This window comes from Amphiprion ocellaris, chromosome 3 (assembly GCF_022539595.1).
Source record: "Amphiprion ocellaris isolate individual 3 ecotype Okinawa chromosome 3, ASM2253959v1, whole genome shotgun sequence".
NCBI classification, from domain to species: Eukaryota; Metazoa; Chordata; class Actinopteri; family Pomacentridae; genus Amphiprion; species Amphiprion ocellaris.
The window spans coordinates 35,389,899-35,411,564 of NC_072768.1; the positions used below are offsets into that span (position 1 = coordinate 35,389,899).

Here is a 21,666-nt window from a genome sequence, read left to right on the forward strand (position 1 = left end):
TTTTCGTGTGTGTTTAAGTTTTCTGGGATTTCATGTTTATATATAGAAATTAGGCATTAGATATACAAAAATGGCTGAAATTACTGAAATTTCCAGAGCATAAAGCCAGCTACAAAAATTTAATTTCATTTTGTTGCAGAGATTTATGATATCTTTGGTGGTAAAAAAAAAAAAAGTGGTTTTAGTTGAAGCATGAAACGGTTAAAAAGAAGACCATAGACTGGTGAAAAGGACATAGATATTGTTATGAAACCTGAAACTTACAATGAGGCAATGTTTATAGTATTTTGAGTTGTTTTGAAATTGTATGTTTATATATGGAAATGAACCACTACATATCTAAAAATTCCCAAATTTGCAGACATTTTTAGAACAGAAATCTGAAAATTACATGGAGCCAGCTACAGATTTTTTGTCTTGCTTTGTTGAAAAGTTAGAGGTAGGTTTTGGATGTCTCTTTCTATCGCACCATAAATCAGATAATATTGTCAGCAGTCAGGGAAGAAAGAATTCAGCATGTGAAAGCTTATTAAATTCTATCCATTCTATTTGAAACAACAAAATAAGATTTTTTTGGACTAACACACTGCATCGCTGCAAGAGTCATCAGTCAAGTACACACTGAGCTGTATATGATAAAGAATGAGGTCAAGGAACAAATAAGAAATCAGTAACAAGTGTGTTCACTATTTACATCATGTACAGCTGTACATATAGAACACAGAGTTAATGAGTATAAAGGAGTTAAACTCAGCGTCACTTCAACCAGTTAGAACATCTTAATGCTGTTTACGCCTTGATGCAGCAGGAATAACAGTCTGAAAAGGTCACATTTAATAATATATCAGTCACAGGAGTCATTACAATACTTGTATTTGTTATGTTTTAAGTGATAGCATGTCTGTTTTTACTGAGGCAGTTATTTTAATTGAATATGAACATTTTATTTTTTGCATAATTTGATTTCAGCAAGTTAAACTTTCATACATTCTATATTCTTGAAACATAAAGCAAAATCTTCAAGCCTTTTTTTGTTTCAGTTTTGACGAGTATGGCTTCTAGTTCATGAAAATCAAAAATCAAGTAGAATATATGCTATGAAAAATATGTGCAGGTATGCTGAGTCTTCACCATGACTGTCTGCATGTGCTGAACAAGACCTGAGAGATATGCTGTATTTATGTTTGAATAGTAATTTACGCAAACTGTAAATGAAATATTCTAATAATTTGAGACACCAGATCTCTGATTTTCATTATTTATAAACCATAATCTTAAAAATTGTACCAAAATAAGGCTTGAAATATTTCACTTTAAATAGAATAAATACAGAATGTTTGAAAGTTTACCTTTAGGAACTAATTTCCCCCCAAAAAAGAACCTTTTCATAATATTCCAATTATTTATGTTGCACCTAATCTGACTCAAAGCACCCTTCTGTATGTTTATTATTATTAATTATATTATGTATTGCTATACTGTATTAGGACTTTTTAATACTCTTTATTATTGTACCAGCACCACCTTGTTCATTTCTTGCACCTTAACTTGGTTCTTCGACAGAATTTCCCAAAGATGAATTAAGAGTCTGTCTGTCTGTCCACCTACCTACCCATCTATATATCAATCCATCTACCTATCATCTATCTGTCTGTCTGTCCATCTATCTATCCATCCATCCATCCGTCTGTCGATCTACCTATCTATATATCTATGGACCTGTGTTTGGTCCTTTTTTATGTCGACCAGACACTTAAACTCAACTTTTTTCTGCCTCCAACACATTAACTTCAAGAACTGACCCTTTCTCTGCTGCCTAACTTATCCTACCTCTTGACAGGTGTAAATATCAGTATATTAAATCTAAATCCTTGTACTCAACCACCTGATTCTTGCCAACTCACAGCCCAAACCAACAACAAACTACACCACACATGAAGCCTCGGCAATTATTGACTTTATTGTCTTCATCAAATTGGTCCAAAGGCATCTCATGGCCTTTCAACAAGTCAGATCACAATGAAATATGAAATTATGGACACTGATGGAGGGTCGGACTGGAGCAGACAGCAGCTGCTACACTTTATGTTACTGAAGTGCACGACTCCACTGCCTGAACCGGTCCAACCTCCACAGTATGAAACAGAACGAACCGGTCCAACCACCACACCACCTCTGGACAAACTGAACCGAGTCCTACGAATATAAAGCAAGTGTAACACTGAACTAACGCTAGCAGGGGTCTAAGCTGCTGGAGCTTAGCCTGAGCCTCGAACAGGTACAGTGCAGTCGCTTCAAAGGAGCCACATCAGCTCCTCCCCGTGACCATTTGAGTAACTTTTAATCTGATTTCCGAAGAGCTGGACGACGGATCTGCGGCCGAAACTTGTTAGTTCTAGAAAAGAGGTAGCAAACTATCGCCCCTTGGCACAATCGAGCTCCGCAGCAGCGCCTCTGTGCTTTACCGTCCAGATTCAGTCCCGATTATCACAACCCAATCAAAGTTTTTTGGTTTTTAAATCTCAATTCATTTTGATAACAAAGCACAAAAACACCCTGACTTGAGTAGCATGAGAAATACAGTACGTTTATAAAAAATACAAAAAAAGCACTTTTTTCCTTTACTTTTTTTTTTAAACCATCAAGAGAAGCATTTCATAAGGACCAGAAATGAATAAAAATAACAAGAGAAGTTGTGTGTATTTTTCAAAACCTTTTTTTTCTTTTTTAAAACGTAGAATCTATTTACAGCATCATGTCAGAGTGGAGGGAGTATGAAAGCACAAACACGTCTGGAGGGGGAAGGAAGTGACGAAACACGAACCGGGGCAGTAAATTGTTCTTCATGAAGGTGTTTTATTGGAGCCTACTGTTGGTCTGGAGTCAAAATGACAAGTGTTCAAAGAGTTCTCAGTCCTTCGGAGGGGGGGAAGTCAGTCCAGAGCGATGATGTCATCATCGTCGTCAGTGGGGGCAGCTGCTGACTGGTCCGTTCGAGGGCGTTTGCTGGAGGTTTCGCCGGTTTCTGCGTCCGGATGTTTCCTCTTGGTGCCGCTGGTCGCCGCCACAGAGCTGGACGCCGCCGCCTCCTCCTCATCAGAGTCGACGATCATGATGTCGTCGTCCTCCGCAGGAGCTGAAGACGGACAGAAGAAGATGTTCGTTTGTTTTCACAAAATACAACAGAAAAAAAACAACAAAAAAAACCCAACTAGCTGCAGCTGGACTCTTCAAAGTTACACAATTTAGTCAGACATTATAAATCAGCACTCTTCAATCTTTATTAGCACCACAGACTGGTTTCAAGCCAAATTTGTACGGACCAATCATCATGCACATAAATAAATTTCATTTATAATCGCCTGAGCATCAATCCTGATAATCATATCTCCTAGAAATCATTAAGGCTGGACCCCCGCTGTAATGTTATTGTCATTTTTTTCAATGAAGATAACATTAAATTAATCAGAAATACAGTCTAGACATTGTTAATGTGGTAAATGACTATTGTAGCTGGAAACAGCTGATTTTTAATGGAATATCTCCATAGGGGTACAGAGGAACATTTCCAGCAACCATCACTCCTGTGTTCTAATGTTACATTGTGTTAACTAATGGTGTTGAAAGGATAACTGATGATTAGAAAACCTTTGTGCAGTTATGTTAGCACATGAATAAAAGTGTGAGTTTTCATGGAGAACATGAAATTGTCTGGATGACCCCAAACTTTTCAACGGCCGTGTGTTTTTATCGTATTTTACTGTTTTTCTTCACTTTATACCCCAATATTCTATGCCTTTATTGAACATCCAACTTAATTTCCCTCCATAGATTCATAAAGTTGTGTAAGTTCGGAGACGTTTGTTCTTTATTAATTTTGGCAGAAGTTAGATTAACGGCTTCATTTAACGGCCAGGCATGACAACTGACAGAGTCAAGTATGGGAAACAAGCACAGATGGAAGTGATGGGAAGACAATCTAGTCATTTTTCAAAATAAAACACCCTGCAGACTCTGCTGGAAATAAAATAAAAAATAAAAAGTTTTATTTTTTCTGCATAGCCCGGTAGTTGGGGCCTGCTGCTGTAAAAACCAAAAGAATGGTTGGATTCTTAACTTTCCAGCCGTCCTTGAACTACTCTTCTGTTTAACGTCATTCTGTCGAGATCTTTAACCAAACCGAAGCTGAAAAGCATAACATTTAATTAACATCACTTCATTCTGAGTCTTTTTTATTCTATTTTACTCTAACCAGATTATGTCAAAACAAAATTGAAAAACATTTAATTCTGCACGCCTTGGTGCAACCATGAAGCTGTTAATAACTCAGCTGCAACCAGTTATGCCACAAAAAAAGTCTGCAGGCTGTGTTTAACACTAGCAACAATAGCTCCTGAGGCCAAAGGTGTAGGTACTTTTTCCACAATAGAACCTAACAATTCTTCATGTTTTTGTTTGTGAACCTCAAATGTTTACTTGTCCAAATATGTACAAACAAGCAACACCTCGTATTTATTTCATGCTCCTATATAACACAGAAACTACAGTGATGCTCACCTTTGGAGGACGTGGACGGCTGGGCGGAGTCCTTGTTGCCGTTGGTGATGCTGTTCACCTCTTCCTGGTTATTCTGAGGGGGCGGAGCTTTGTCTGGGGCCTCGCCTACGACCTCGAACTCCACATCCCGCTCCAGTTCCTCGCTGACGATGAAAAAGATATTAAATATGAGCACATCCTGCTGTTTATTTCAGTGGATTTAACTCACGTATTCATGCTCGCTGAGGTACATACGTGTGCAGGACGTTGATGAGGAGTGTGTAGTCTTGGAGGAAGTCGTCGGCTTGGAGACGGCTGCCGTTACGGATCCCAAAGTCACCAAGAAACTTGTTGTTATTCGCTGGGAAGAGACAAGACAGGAATATTATAAATATAATGACAATCCATCCATTGACACACCTTTCTTGATCTCTAAAACACCAATTATTAAGGACAGTAAACAGCATCGTTTTGCAAAGTTTAATAATATTTTGATTTATTACATTTATTGAACTGTGCGTCAAACTCTAAAATATATCTAATTTTGTCAGTATTTCATTCTCAAAATAGCCTCCAATTTAGCAGTAAGTGAAAATAGTACAGCAAATATTTATGTTTTATCATGTACATCCTTTCTAAAAGCACAGACATTCACAAATTGCTCTTTTCAATCTCCTGCTTGTTGCAAATGTTACTAGAGCGCCCTCTACTGTCCAAGTAGAGACTTGCTACACTTCACTTTTCATTCAAACCAAACCACCAATAATCCAAATAATCAATCTCTATTGTTTTTTATTTTACAATTAATTCCATCCGAAAGTTTCCCTTAATTCAGCTCTGAGCTTTGTTTTACTTCCTGCTTCTTCCAACCATCTGTCTTTCTCTCCTCAGAGACGCAGTTACAGTTCTGACTTTCATCATCTTCTACCTTCTGCTGTCTTTCATCTGACTTCAAACAGCTTTAACTCAAACTGGAAACATCTCACAGCAAAACAATAAGAGTTGGGATCAAGAAGTTCCAGGTCTGTGCCAATAAGAGAAAAAACCTTATCACTTATTATTCTGCCAAGGAATGCAGTGAAGTTATGTGACGATCGGCTTCTGTCTGTCTGTCCGTCCATCTGTTTGCAACATCACTCAAAAACAGACTAATTTGGATGAAATTTTCAGGGAAGGTCAGAAATGACACAAGGACCAACTGATTAGATTTTGCAGTGATGAGGCTTATAGTCTGGATCCATGGATTTGTTATAGATTTCTGTATCATTGCGAGATAGCGACACAGCGTCACTGTAACCATGACAACAAATGAACCCTACATCAGCTGCCTGCTGACGATCACATGATTGTGATCCTACTACAAATCGCCCGTTACGGACTTATCCGTTGGAAATGATACAAAGAACAACTGATGAAATTGTGGGGGTGTTTCTGAGTCCCATCAATCCATCAATTTGCCCGCTACATATTTAGGTCACGTGACTCTGTATCTGTACATAATGTGCACATGCATAGCACACGCCTGTGCTCAGCGCAAGGTCGTTTTTTTTATTAAAGATTCCTTCCATCAGAAATGATACAAAGACTGTACAGCCTTGGCAGAGTGTTGCACTCTGAGTGCTTTTCTTGTTCTTGTAAAAAAATACCTTGTAAAATAGATAAAAATCCTAACAAGACTGTAAAAGTTAATTGAATTTATGCCCTTAAACCCTTACCTTCTGTCTCTCCTTCCTCTGAGGAGATGAGGATGGTTCCTTTTCCGTCTTCTATTTGCACATCTGGAGCAACCATCCCAAACCTCTCCTTCAGAATCTGAGCAGAAAAAGACAAAAATAAACATGTGAGTAAGACAACAGTAAAAAGCGAACACCACTGCAGCATAATTTTGGTCCACAGCGATAACACAGAATTGCACAGTTCCATTATACACCTATTTAGTGCTACAAGGACATGAAAACAGAAAAAAATAACCAACATCCGGTAAAAACATCTTTGTGGAAATGACAGTTGTTGATTAACCAAACGTCCACTGCAGCAGCACTGATTTGGAAGCTGTGTTTACTCTTAGTAACTCTTAAAAGATGTAAAAATGTTGTAATAAGCAGCCGTTGTGACGTTACCCTGTCCTGCAGAGAGAGGACTGTGGTTTTCTGGACGTTGAGCTTCACTGTGACTTCAGGTTTGCTAGCGCAGACGTAGCAGTTAGCGCTGGGCGGGTCCAGGATGCAGGGGACCAGCAGCTTCTTCCGGAGGTTGGGACACTTGTTCAGGAAGATCTGGAGGCAAGAAAAACAAAAAAGGAACATGACACAAAGATTCTGCTCATTTTCTTTAGTGTAAACTCCACTTAGCTAACATTGAGCTTCGACTGCAACTGGCTTCTTCTTATATTAACCGGTTTACTGGGATTCATGGCTAAATCTTTATCCTTTCATTTTCTTCAAACTTTTTTTTTTTTTTTAAATCGCATCCCACCACTACTGCAAACACACTGTGACATGGTCAGATGGTAATTTAAATTTGTTGTCATAACAGAGTTTTGCTGCATTGAGAAAACTCAAAGAGTTTTTATGAATATTACAAGTGTCAAAATGATAAGAATTTTTGTAAATTTTTTACGTTTCTAACCAGTTTTGCTAATTGGGATTTCATTTACTTAAGCACTCCAGTAGACTCAAGGCACTTTTGTAACTTTTTAAAAAAAAAAACAAATAGCCAGAAATAACAGGAAAAGTTACTTTCTGTTAAATAATTTTCATCTATGGCTCATATATTAAATAGGGCTCATACTGAGCCAGGGAAAACTCTCCACACACTATACTTCTTGCTGGTATATTATAATATACAGGTGTCAAATATTAAAGTAAAAAGCGCTCCTTAATCAGCACATAGACTGAAAACCAAATTAGCTCTGAACTTGCAATCAAACTACAAAAATAAAAGCATTCTGGAGGGAAAAAACCCAGTAAACTCCTTAATCTTCAATGATTTTAATCTGTTACGGACACTAGAACTGACCGTGCGACAGGATTCCAGCTCCCCAGACAGAATCTTCAGCCCCTCCAGCACGATGAGTCCAGCGATGACGGCGTTGGTTGTAGCGATGGCTGGAATGATGTTACCGGCCATCGCTGGAACAAACAACAACTCATTAATAACTCATCCTCTTGACTGGAGACATCAGAGTGTAAATATGCACCACTATGTGATGATATAAACTATTCTGAATCATGTAAATAACTTACACTTCACATCAAAGCGACTCTTCATGTTCATGCTGAAGATGTGCATACGGAGGTTTGCTGCTGCCGTAACGAAGTCCATCGCTGGAGGATCGTCCTGACGGAAAGAAGAGGAAGATGAAGTTAGTCAGTTTTTATTTCACTGACTGACAAAGAAAACAAGAAAAGCACTCAGACAGCGCAGTACTCCACCGAGGCTGCTCGGTATTTGTATCATTTCCGACAGATGAAATCTTTAATACACATGAAAAACAAACAACTGAAGTCGTCTGTGTGATTCTAATCGATCACCGAAGCAGGTTACTATCTGTGTTTAACCAGCACATGAGAGGCAGAAAGCTTCCTCTCTTCCACACTCCTTCAATATTAAACCATTTGTGGGTCTCACCTTGTCCCAGACCAGCTCAGAACCTTCTCCTTTCTCCTGCAGCTGTAAGCGCAGAGTCTCCACGCTGTGCTGGAACAGCTGGCAATAACCCCAAACACCCAGAACCTGCTGATCCTTCAGACCTGAGGCTGGACTTTCCTCCTGAGGACGCACTGGGACACAACAACAAACGGAAATAAACACAAACACAGTCAAGAGAAACACACACGTAAACAATAATGTGGCAATCTTTGATAGTTAATGAACCTTTAAAGCAACAAAACATTTAGCAAATTAAAGTCATCTAATGTGACAATATACAGTGCAGTACTTGCTGCAAGGAAAAACTATGAAAGGTAAAGCTTGGCAAAGTTTGTGGACAAGGGAGTCCAAGTTGGCTTAATTTTTCCAAAACACTTAGACACACTTATCTGTACTAAATGTTAATAATTCAGTCACACAGAGACTTTGATTAAGACCAGTTAGCGTCAGGTCTGCAACTAACATTAATTGTCATTATTGCTTAAGCTGCAGATTATTTTCTCAACTAATGACTGATTTAATCTACAGGACATCAGAAAAAAGTGAAAAAATGTCCATAATCATTTTGTAAAGTACAACATGATGTGAAAAAAATGTCTACTTTTGTCTGATCTAGAAAAACATGTGCTTTGCTATAATTTAAGACAAAGGAAAGCTGCAAATTCTCACATTTTGGATCAAACTATTGTTATATTTGCGCAATTTTTAAAAAAAAAATTGCCTCATTATTGCAATCCTCGTTAGCTCAATTGCCAATTATTTCTCAAATTCTAGTGAACTATAAACCTAAATACATCCCTCCAATGTTAGAATGCAATGAAAAGCACAAAATATCTGCAAGCAGCTGCACTAAAACCTAATATTTCTTGCATGCATCATCTAAAGTCATTTCTTTTAACTGAAGATTTTTAAAGAAGATTTTTTTATATCCAAATTGTTTCGAAGCATTTTGCCTCCACTGAAAATCAGACGTGTTATAATAAGTTGCACGAACACCTGACTAGTGGTCTCCAGTTCATCAGAGGATATTTAGTGAGGAGAAAAAAATAAACGAATATTAAGGTTATAGAAGACAAGTTGCTCTCTTGTTAAATTTCAGCACATTGCTTCTGTGCTTAGAAATGTAATTATCCACTTGGTTCTATTATGTTTGTGAGGACATTGTTGACGTTTTCATGCTCAGTGTGCTGACAAGTGAGGAGTTTAACATGTTTAACTGTTATGAAATTAAACTATCACACATAGATAAATCTAACATATTGTTTTTACAGGAGAATTACTGGTGCAATATGCACCAGAGTCCACAATGCAGGTTTGTAATTTACAGAAACTCTGAGGAAACATCTTAGGAAAGGATATCTGGACACATATTCTGACAGACACTAGACAAAATACATGTTGTGAACACTAATATGCCAGTAAATGTAATGTTTACAGTCTGCAGAGAGTACACAGTCAGTGCGCTAGTACTACATATACTTTAAAAGACATACTGCTATTCTCTAGCTGCTGCCAGTCCAGAGGTATTGGTGCTTTCCTCTTCTTCCACAGCTTGTCCATGGTCAGCAGGTACATGATGTCATCTTTGAAAAGCTGCGTAAAAGAGCCAATCACAACCCTCCTGTTAATGTACATCAGCAGTGGTAATAAGCTAACACAGCAATGATTACAAACAGAGAGTAAAACCAGAAGTTTATAATATTTTCACTTACTAAATCCCATTCTAAACTAGTACACATGTTCTACTGGGCACCTCTGAGGTAAAGCACAAATAAAATTAGTGTTAAATGTGACTTTTGTTTTGTTTTTTTGAAGTGGGATATGAAGAAAAAGTGAGAGAATCACTGAGCTAGCTGACTGGCACGTAGCACGATAGTCAACAACAAATGTAGTCTTTGTATTTGGATGTCAAACTGTCATTTTTTACTGTGTGAACACACTAAATTAGTTTTTACAGAGTTTACAGTCAGCCCCAGGCCTGATATATAAAGAACTACACGAAATAACATGAAAATAGAAGGTGCTTCATGCTTTTTATTAAGTCCAAACTTTCTAATATTATACCAACGTCAAAACCAGTATCATCTGTTTGAAGTAGAACTATAATACAGATTTTTTTAAAAACAGAAACTGAACATTAACTTCAGTGTAAACTAAGTAAGAAGAGTATTTGCAGAATCACAGTATTCAGTATCCCACATTGCAGCAGTGGAAAATGTAGTAAATAAAGCCCACATTAACAAGGTCTTTTAAAAAAAACAAAACGCTGTTCCTACACGTAGAAACAGTTTATAACCACAAGCTGGAACCAACTAAGTCACTGTGTGCACATTTATTAAATAAACAGAAGGTCTGTGCATCCCACTCATTTATCAGTCTGCATCAGAACAGTGTTTTTCTGTGACTGCTACCTTGTTGAAGAGCTTGACTGAGTCGTATCCGGTGGATCGAGCCCATTCCTTGGTGGAGACTCGCTTGATGTCTCCATCCTTTTCTGAGGCTGTGGCTCGAGCTGCCGTGTCTTCAGGATTCCCTGTTTGCAGACCAAACAGCTTTAACACAGTGTGGGGTGATTTTCCTTTAACTTAACGCGCTGCTACAGATAACCGACTAGATACGATGGAAGGAAGTGTTGCTCACATGCAGCCTCTGGATCTGCTGTATCAGGCGACACCTCTTGATCTGCATCCTCTTCTCCAAACAGCTGACTAGAATAGCAACAGAAAAAACACAGATTAGACATCAGAAAACTGCTGCTTCTGAAATATCAGAGATGTTTTCTGACATTTTAGTACCCCTGCAACAGAATCATATAGAATCTACATTACTACTGACTGTACGACCAATCAAAATGAGTTTATATCCAGTTTGCAGCTAGCATGAATCTGCAATCTTTGTAAAGATAACTTAATTAAATGAGGTGAAATGCACATTAACGTAGGGTGTAAATGTACTCAACTCTGAATGTATATATACACAATACCCCTGTACTATACTGTATATGTACAATACCCTTGTATAATACCTCTGTACTGTACTGTATGTATCTAGATACAGACCACATATCAAAGGGGAGTTACTGTCCATCATGGCTCTGTTTACATTATTCGCTGCTTGAATGACGGTTGAACTTAATCCTATTCAAACATCTTTTCATCACAGCCTTCTTTCCATTCAGACAAAGGTCACATTTAATGTTCCTCACAGCTACTTTCAGACACAACAGGGACTAAAAGGGACACAATACAGGTGTGAAATTCGTCTTACGGTGCATCAGGTGACTTATGAAGTGACTAAAGACTAAATCTAAACTGATAGCAGCTTATTAACTAACAGCTTAGTGTATTTATCATTTCCCAAAGACTGAAAGTCCTTTCTATGTGTAATGTTTATCTACAGGGTTTCTGCAGAAATCAGCCAGTCAAATTTAATGCTTTTAAATGCCATTTTAAAGCTATACTGTAAAACTTACACAGAAAAATTACACGGGTTTGTTTTTTTGTAAAAGATGATCTTTATATGAAAACTGTCCCTACATTTTACTATTTCTGAAGCTGGAAACACTGCCTGGAACACTTCAGAAAGGCTTTCATTAGATGCGTATGAGTGGTGCTTCACAGCAGTGTTCAGACACCAGAGCACCTCCACCTGCAGCGTTGCATTCGACCCAAAAGATGCCCAAAGACTGCTGGATTTTCCACCGGTAGCGGCGGCTCCGGTGGTCACTACAGCTGCAGTTGTGCTGTTTGTGGTGGTTGAAGTAGATGCTGAAGACGTTACACTGTTGGTTACAGGAAAGTAACTAGCCACACTTAACCGCTGTCTGCCTCTCACAGCCAATTTGTGGCCGTCGGACTGCATGTGAGATTTCATGGCGTTGACACGCACTGTACCAAGCTTAATTATTATTTTTTTATAAGCACTGCACAATCCTTCTCCGTCTTGACCACCAACAGGCTGCAGTCATTCTCTGAAATCCACCTTTTCTAGCCATTTTTTCTGGAATTTGCATTTCCCCATTTCCCAGCTCTCCTCCACCTGGTCCAGTCTGCCGGCCACTTTCCAGACATCCAGTTTAACGGCAACTGCACCCGACCGGACGGAACAATTATTACAATGGTTCTGCATGTTTACACTGATATACATATCTGTCAAATCACAGTCTATAATTATATATTATTATTATTATTATTATTGTTATTGTTATTGTTATTATTATTATTATTATTATTATTATTATTATTATTATTATTATTATTATTATTATATATTATTAAATATTTTTCTTAAAAACTGCAGAAAGAATTTTTAATGCCACTGAGAATCAAATTTAATGATTTTTAATGCCATTTAAGGCCTGATTTTTTTTGCAAAATCTTGTGACTATTAATGCTTTTTAATGCCCTGCAGAAACCCTGATCTAAAATGTCTCTCTCTGGAGACTATATTATGGATCCTACTGCTGTAGGTATTTAATAAACTGGCACATTGAGTTGTTTTTGGATTAATGGAAAGGAGGGCAGGTTTAAAAGAGGCTTTAGTTATTGAGTTGAGAATGAGCCTTACTTGAAGAGATACTTGGCCCAGACGATGCAGTGGATGGGCTCAGACGGTGTGTTCCTTATGGTGCATCCTGGGAAGGTCTTCTGGGTGGGCTTAGGTTGGCACTCGTAGCACTCGGTCATTCCCTGTAGACAGAGAAGGGGAAAAAAGATGAGATAAAGTCTTAGATAGACCATTCTCCAACACTGTCAGAACTGGAGAAGGTTCTGGCTGCTCCATTTATCATTCAACTGTAAGGAAAATACGCTGTTTGTTTGTACTTCTTAAAAACAATCACAGTAGTCTTGGGTTGGGTTAGCTACCATGCTTCACATCATGATGCTGCCACCACCATGCTTCACATCATGATGCTGCCACCACCATGCTTCACATCATGATGCTGCCACCACCATGCTTCACATCATGATGCTGCCACCACCATGCTTCACATCATGATGCTGCCACCACCATGCTTCACACCATGATACTGCCACCACCATGCTTCACGTCATGATGCTGCCACCACCATGCTGCATAGTGAGACTGGTGTGTTTGTGATGATCTGCAGTGTTTGGTGTCTACCAAACATCGTGTCTAGTCTGATGGCCAAAAAGCTCAATTTTGGGGTTTTAGTTGACTTTAGAGTCTCCCACATGCCTTCTGATGAAGTTTAGATGAGATTTAATATGATTTTTTTCCAACAGTGGCTTTCTCTTCGCAACACTTCTATAAAGAACAGCCCACAATTGATAACACAGTCCCTCTAATCTGAGCCACTGAAGTTGTAACTCCTTCAGAGGAAGTCATAGGAGTCTTGGTGGCCTCCCTCACTCGTCTCTTTCTCGCATGGTTGATCAGTTTTCGATTACTCCCTGCTCCAGGCAAATTTAGATATGTGCCATATTCCTTCCATTTCTTAATGATGAATTCAACTGGACTCCTAGGAATATTCAGTCACTTGAAAATTTCCTTGTATCTTCCTCTGACTTATGCTTTTTAAAAACCTTTTCACAGAGTTGCTTGAAGTGTTTTATAGTCTTCATGGTGTACTTATATCCAGGAGTACTGATCCACCAGTGACTGGACCTTCCAGATACAGGAGTCTTTGTAATACAATCACTGAGACACATTCACTACACTCAGATGATCTTTAATTCACTAATTGTGTGACTTCTAGCACCAACTGGCTTCACCTGTGTTGAATTAGGTAAACCACCTTAAAGGGGGCGAATATATATGTAATCACTTTATATTTTAATTAATTGACATTATTTTGTAGAAATCTATTTTTTGACACTAAACAGTATGTTTTTAAACTCTTATCTAAAAAGCTAAATTAAACTGACCATGATTCAATGTTGAAAAGGCACTGTATCTGCAGACAGAGTATTAAGGAAATGATTTAAGCACAGAGAAACTGTGAGTGTGTTACCTTCTTGATGACTGTGACTTGTCCCAGGTATCCAGCAGTGCCGCTCTCTATCAGAGGGATATCAGCTGCCAAACACATCCTGTTGACATGGTTACGGGCAGCTGGAGAGACAACAGAAGTTCTTTTAATCAAGTTATTTGAACGTGACGGCAGTTAGAAGTGACAGATAATGAGGGGAGGTGAGGGTACCTCTGTTATCCAGAGCGTTCATCACCAGCATGAACTTCCTGAAGAACTCCACGTTGTAATCAGGGCTGTCGGGGAGAAAAAAAACAGCGTGATTAGTTCTAAACAACTTGGCCAAATTTACAGATGTCTCAGTATAACAGGAAGAAACTGACTTCATGATGCTGTCGTGGTAGGCAGTGATGTTGGCACTGGGACAGAACTGCAAGGCGCTCTCCTTGGCCACCTGCAAAACAACAGAATTAAACTAACTGAGGCAGAAATGCAGGAAACAGCAGAGAATTTAACATGAGTTCAAACAGGACAGCTCTACAGCCAACAGTGATAGAGTGATTTGTTTACATACCTGCGCTTTAGACTTGCCAACATGTTTCTTCTGAAAGAGGAACTGACGGTTGAGGTTGCTGACATCGATCGTGTCCAAGTCGATCTGCAGAAATCAATAAGGTTGTAAATGTCAGTCGTATAAAACATGTAACATGATATTAATGACAGTACAACAAAATACATGGACAGAATTGTCTGCTTGTTCGAATAACAAATAAGAGCGAGGATTCTACATATATTTTAAAACTTGTCGATGTCAGATTTAATACATTTGTGAGGTGCAAACAATTATCTCAGTATCTCAGGGTAACCAGGAAGTGAATATACACCGATCAGCCACAACATTAAGACCACTGACGGGTGAAGTGAATAACACTGATCATACTGGTACTATGTGGTGTTCTGATGGAAAACCTTGGATTTTGGCGTCCGTGTTGATGAGACTTAGACACCAAAAAAAACATTGTCCCAGAACAAGCACACTCCTTCATGCAAATGGAAATCCTAAATGTCACCAACATACCCTCACTGGAAAATGCTTCTAATTAGCTATCTATTCTGTACATTTCCAATCTTCTACCTGTCAAAGCACTTTGTGAATGTTCTTCTGAAAGGTGCAAAACAAATAAAGTTATTATTATTGTTATTATTATTATTATTGTAAACTTCCTAGACCCCATTCTGATTAAGCATCAACAGGACGTAGTGGAAAAAGTTTGATTCACCCAAAGGATCCACTGCCATCGTCCTGGTCCAGACCCCATAGCACACCCTGAGAGGTCCTCTGGTCCACACAAGGGGGACCAACACAATACTAGGCAGGTGGTCATGATGTTATGTCTGATTGGTGTATGTTTAAAACTTTAATTTCCAACTGGGAAATTAGTCTTTAGAAACAACTCCTACGTTAAGTAACTGAATAATTGTTGAGATAAGTGTTGAAGAAGCACTGGATCAAGGCTGTGAAATGTGAGAAATGTTGCCCTTTTTGCGGGAACATTTGAGGGCTCCAGGATGATGAGAATTATTGTTTTATTGACCAAACAATTTACCCAGGAATTGCAAAGATAACTCCCAGATTGATTGTAAATAAAAATGTGTTGCACCGTACTGAAGGTTCACATACAGAACATATTCAGTGTCACCTGTTTGCATCGCACTCCACTGTTTGCACTGTTTTATATCTGTCTACATGCACCATTACCAGCTAACGGCACTGTGCTATGTGCACATACATATATGACCTAATTATATTTAATTCATTTTAAGCATATTCATATTGCACTGCTGCTGGTTGCTGTGACTTACCACACAAGTTTCACTGTATTTTGCACAATGACAATAAAGCCTCTGTCTCTAAATAAAAACTCGCTGCAATTCTACTTCTCTATGTCGTCCTAGAAAATCCTTCAAACTTAAATAAAGCAGTTCAAAGCAGGTGAGATGAACCAGAGTCTTCCCTCCTAAACTCTGCTTTCAGGAAATCTCGTGGCTTCAGTTGTGACTACAGAACTAAAAACATCTGCAGTCTGAAGGTCACAGGAGTTAAAGTGGAAACTGTCAGCAGCAGCACTGACGAGAAGAACTAATCACCTCAACATATTCATCAGAGTTCTACTGTTGAGGCTTCCACACTAAATTACATCCCTTCTCTTAACCGTAGTGAACAAAAAAATGACTGCTTCAACTAAAATATTCCCAATGTACACACTAATCTAATTATAGAAGAACTGCCACGCACCTTTTAAATGCTTATTAATGCTGAAACACTACAGGTACCAGCCTCTAAAAACATTTTGACTTATTCTACCACAGTTACGCGAATATCTTTTGCAGTTTGGACTATAAATCTGACAGACATAGTCATTTAAAGACATCACTCTGAGCACTAAGAATCTGTGATTTCAGACATTTTATAGACAATATATGTTAATAAACATTGAAAAACTGAAAGATAATGATTCATGAAAATAAATGGTATCTTGCAGCCCTGTCATATACTACACTAATATTTTTGTCTTGCTTCCTTGGCAGTTCAATGCTTCACACTCTGATTTATATTAGGACTTCAATTAATTCCATTTTTTTGCTTGATTGTGAGTAGTCTGACAGCAGATATGTTCCTCCTGAATGTTGGCCAGTTTGCTTTCAGTGCTTATTTGTATTTATTGTCTTTCTAGTAGACAATTTACAAGCACATTTAAAGGACGCCTTCAGGCCCCTCCCTGAAAAAGGGCTGTAACAAAGAGCTATTTAATTATTTTCTTGAGTAATCAGTGAGTTGTTTGGTCTATAATATGTCAGAAAATGGTTAAAATTTTCAATCAGTGTCACAGAGGAGTAAAGCAGTTGCTAGCTATTCAAAATAAAGAAGCAAATATCTTAGAATTTGGACTTTTTTTCATGAAATAATATTACCCAAACTGATAAACTGAGTATCAAAATAGTTGCTGATTAGTTACTAGTTGAAAAATAATCAATTACTAGTAGCAGCTCTTGTGATGAACATTTTATATACAAGTAACAAATCGATTAATTAAGAAAATAATTATCCCTTGCAGCCCCAGCCTCATACTGATATCAGTTTTTAATTCCCTTTTTTCAGTTTAACACATTAAACTCTACATTATGGCTGTTTTAGTAACATTTTTGTTGCTTAATCATTACTAGGTGTAGTGTAGCAGTCTTAAATGTTGGTAAGTTGACTTTTTTATTTCATACATTTCAGTCATTATTAGTGAATATCAATGTAGCAGACAATTTACCAGCTCATCTCTTGGACAGAAAAAGTGAATGATTATTTAAGCGTCAATTAACATGTCAAGTATTCTCTCAGTTAACTGATGAGTTGTGTGTTTGTCACACGACGTTTTCAACTGTCTTGTTTTGTCCACAAGCCAAAGATACTTAATTTACTTTCATAAAATAGTAAAGAAATCAGAAAATATTCACATTTAGGAAGCTAGAATTATACTTTTTACCCTTTTCTCTCAAAAACTACCCAAACTACCCAGATCTCCAAGACTGTGTCCCAGGGGACAGAACAGTACCTATTTTGAATTTTTACAACCGGTGTGATGAAGTGTGCCAGGATGATTTTGAGCTGTTGGATGGAGTCTCACACTCCTACACTGAATATGTGGAAGATTCAAATGACAGAAATGGCTGCATACAAGAAGATGATGGGGAGACTTCACGGGACAAATGACTCAGTAAAAGAACACTGAGATGGTTTCAGTAAATACATTACCGTTGAAAAGTTTGGGGTCACCCAGACAATTTCATATTTTCCATGAAAAGTCACACTTTTATTCAACATAACTGCACAAGGGTTTTCTAATCATCAATTATCCTTTCAACAGCATTAGCTAACACAATGTAGCATTAGAACACAGGAGTGATGGTTGCTGGAAATGTTCCTCTGTACCTCTATGGAGATATTCCATTAAAAATCAGCTGTTTCCAGCTAGAATAGTCATTTACAACATTAATAATGTGTAGACTGGATTTCTGATTCATTTAATGTTATCTTCTGCTTTTCTTTAAAAAATAAGGACATTTCTAAGTGACCCCAAACCTTTGAACTGTAGTATATATATAAAAAATATAGTGTCGAAAAAAGTGTGCAAATGACATAAGGAGGTGCAGATGAGTTTACAGATATAAAGAATAATGTTAGAATGTGAAATTTCTAGTATGGGGAGTTTCTGTGAAAAGAAGCTTGACATTAAGACAGAAGAAATAGTAAACAATAAAAATTAGCCCTAATTTTTATATATCCATCTTTCCGTCTAAAATCTGGTGCTTCTAAAGACATTCAGTCCTTCTCTACCACATTAACAATGTCTAGACTGTATTCCTGATTAACTTTAATGTTATCTTCATTGAAAAAAATGCTTTTCTTTCAAAAATAAGGAAATTTCGAAGCGACTCCAAACTTTTGAAGAGTAAATATATATCTGGGAATGTTAAACCTACTCTGTAAAGATGAAGGATGGTACTGCATTTCTCATGTTAATGTCTATTATTGTTTGACAAATAACCTGTCCTTGTGTTTTGTTGTTTTGTCTGTCAGCTGGATGATTATTGTCCCACTGAATATGGGAAATATAGGTTCATTATTACTGTATTATTGCATTGTAGAGTATTCATATTATGTGTAATAATCATGCGCAGAGCAGGTCTCTAACCACACAACTGATTCCACATTGTATATATGCTTACATTCTGGTCCATATTTGCTCTTTTGCATATATTTTGGTTCTATATATTTTCATTTTGTGTTTACTATTGCTTTATAGAGCTTATTTATTAATTAATGCTGCTAATATGGAGAGTGCTAACCTGATTTTCAATGTTATTGTAACAGTGACAATAAATACCTATTCTAATTTTTTGTTCTATTATTGTTTAAAATGCAATAAAATTTATACCCCCCCCCCTTTTTTTTACCCAGACTGTTTAAACGAGCATGGAAATAGTTGGTGATTAGTTCAACAGCTGACAACTAATTAATTAGTTGCTGCAGCTCTGATGATGAATCGTATTTAGTCACTTTATAAACAATTTCGAGCACTTTTTAATTTAAAAATAGCTAGCAGTAAACAGCTGAGAAGCATCTTCTAAAGACCCCTGGAGGCTGATCTCTGGGATCCACTGACAGAAACCAACTCTCAACAGCTGATTGAAAACACACATTCATAACTACTCACTACACACACACACCTTCCAGCTCTACTACACTCTGTGATAACATTTAGCAGCACAACATAACCCGACACAGCCGAACAAAGAGTTGTCCGAGTGTGTCTCTGCTGGTGTTCATCCAGTCTGCCGGTTAGCTGGCCGTTAAATCCCAGAGCTAGCTAACTTAGCAGTTAATGGCGCCAAATGTTAAAGCTACATTGCTGCGGAGCCGGTCCTATTTTTTCAGCTCCATGTCGGGGTATTTTCCCTTAACAATACAGGAGTAGGTACAAAACTACCACGGACATTGTTTTACATCTTTAAATGCCACGTCTCGTTAATTAGCCGGAGCCTGCACACCTCCATTCTCAGTCTGTGCAGCACAAAGACGGAGCTAGCGCCGTTAGCCGGCGAGCTAACAGCCACACAAACAAACATGAACAGGACGCACCACTTCGATGTTCTTGAAGCCGGTGAGGACGAGGTTCTTGAGCAGCTCGCAGCCGATTCCTCCCGCTCCCACCACCAGCACCTTGCAGGTGGAGAGCGACTCAGCCAGCTCTCGTCGGAGGGAACCCACCAATTGGACCATGTTGATCGGCTGAGAGAGAAGCGGGGCTGCAGCTCCGGGAGGCTAGCGGCTAGCTTGTTCTTCTTCTTTACGCAACCTCCCAGGTCCCGCCCACTTCCGGGTCACTGGACTTCTTCTACGGTTCATTTTGAGGCGCTTGTTTGTCCTGTTTGTTGTTTTAATGCCCTCCACTGCTGGGCTGAGGCGTTTCTAAGGAAATACTCAGATTATCATTAAATAATTGCACATTTTCAAGTTATTTTGGAGTAAACTAATATACTGAATAAAAATAAGAACAAAGTATTTAATAATTTATTAAACTTTATCCATTCTTTTTATTCCGCTGAACCTCAAATTTGGGCATGCTGTCTTTCAAAAAATATCAAAATTACACAATTTATCAGCCAGAATCAATCAGAATTGACAGATTTTCAATTCTCCAATAATCATTGAACTCCTCATATGACACTTTCTGCTACTTCAGGGAAATTAAGCAAATCTAAACCTCAAAATCACTTTATGTTAAATGTGTAATTTATTCTCATTTGCCAAAAATAAACCATTTGTTCTAGCCAGTTTCTGTAAAACCAAAAAATTCTGCACTCCTCAGCGCAACTGATAAGCCATGACCAACTCAATTGTGCTAAAAGTCACAATTCAAAAAAATTCAAGGGGCTTTTCGGCTGAAGTGCAGGCTGTGTTTAAACAGAGCAGAAAGGAGAAAAGCATGGAATTAATAAAGAATAAAATTAGTAAATATCTGTATTATGTAGAGCCACAGTTTATTTTTCCAGTATTGGTAACACCTATGAGTACTTGGAAAAATATTGTACAAGTTGATTCTTAGTTATTTAAATTTGGTATAAAAAAAAAAATCAACAAAATTCAACTTTTTAAATGTGATTTATGGCATTATAACTGTGATATACTACAAAAAAGACCATTTTTGAGTTTTCTCTCCTTCTAGTCATGATTGTTCTGTTTCCATTGAGTTGCATGACTTTATATTGCAGTGGGAAAAAAAGCCCACAGTGATGGAAAAATATTTCTCAATTGCTCAGAAGGCCAATTATTGTATAAATAACCAACTATTGGAACACAACAATCAATATTTATCATGTCAGATTATTTTGGTGGTATTTAAAGCATGCAGGAATGAGATAAATAGATCCTGGGCTATTCTTTAAATTAAAATAGTTTCTTTTTTGAAACTGTTTAAATTCATAAAGGTATGTTCAAAAAATAACACCAATGCTTCTAAATTGAGTTTAATATCTTTTCATTGAATTTTTATGAGTTTTTTTCTATTGCACTGAAAAATATACACATTTTCCATGTTGCCGGCTTTCACTGTCTCGTTTTATTTTAATATACACTATCAGTCAGAAGTTTGAACACACCTTCTCATTTAATGTTTTTTCTTTATTTTCATGATAATTTACATTGTAGATTATCACTGAATGCATCAAAACTATGAATGAACACATATGGACGGTGTAGTAAACAAAAAAATGTGAAATAAGTCAAAACAGTTTTATATTTTAGATTCTTCAAAATACTTTGCTTTGATTACTGCTTTGCACACTCTTGGCATTCTCTGGATGAGCTTCATGAGGTAGAACCTGAAGTGGTTTTCCAACAATCCTGAAGGAGTTCCCAGAGATGCTGAGCATTTGTTTTTTGTCTTCACACTGCAATCCATCTCATCCTAAACCATCTGGATTAGGTTTAGGTC

The 21,666-nt window shown here is 37.7% G+C and overlaps 1 protein-coding gene across 1 annotated transcript; it reads right to left on the reverse strand.

Annotated features, from left to right (window-relative positions):
- Positions 1-1,940: 1,940 nt before the first annotated feature.
- uba2 (ubiquitin-like modifier activating enzyme 2) lies at positions 1,941-20,033 on the reverse strand. Its single transcript, XM_023270433.3, has 17 exons — positions 19,812-20,033; positions 14,694-14,777; positions 14,503-14,573; positions 14,351-14,415; positions 14,162-14,262; positions 12,754-12,875; positions 10,828-10,895; positions 10,599-10,720; positions 9,681-9,780; positions 8,167-8,318; positions 7,782-7,875; positions 7,555-7,667; positions 6,657-6,812; positions 6,252-6,348; positions 4,792-4,897; positions 4,558-4,700; positions 1,941-3,136 (listed from the first exon to the last, which is right to left on the reverse strand). Exons 1-17 carry the CDS (start codon positions 19,950-19,952, stop codon positions 2,934-2,936), a joined length of 1,938 nt encoding a protein of 645 aa, XP_023126201.2. The 5' UTR covers positions 19,953-20,033; the 3' UTR covers positions 1,941-2,933.
- Between the last annotated feature and the right edge of the window lie 1,633 nt (positions 20,034-21,666).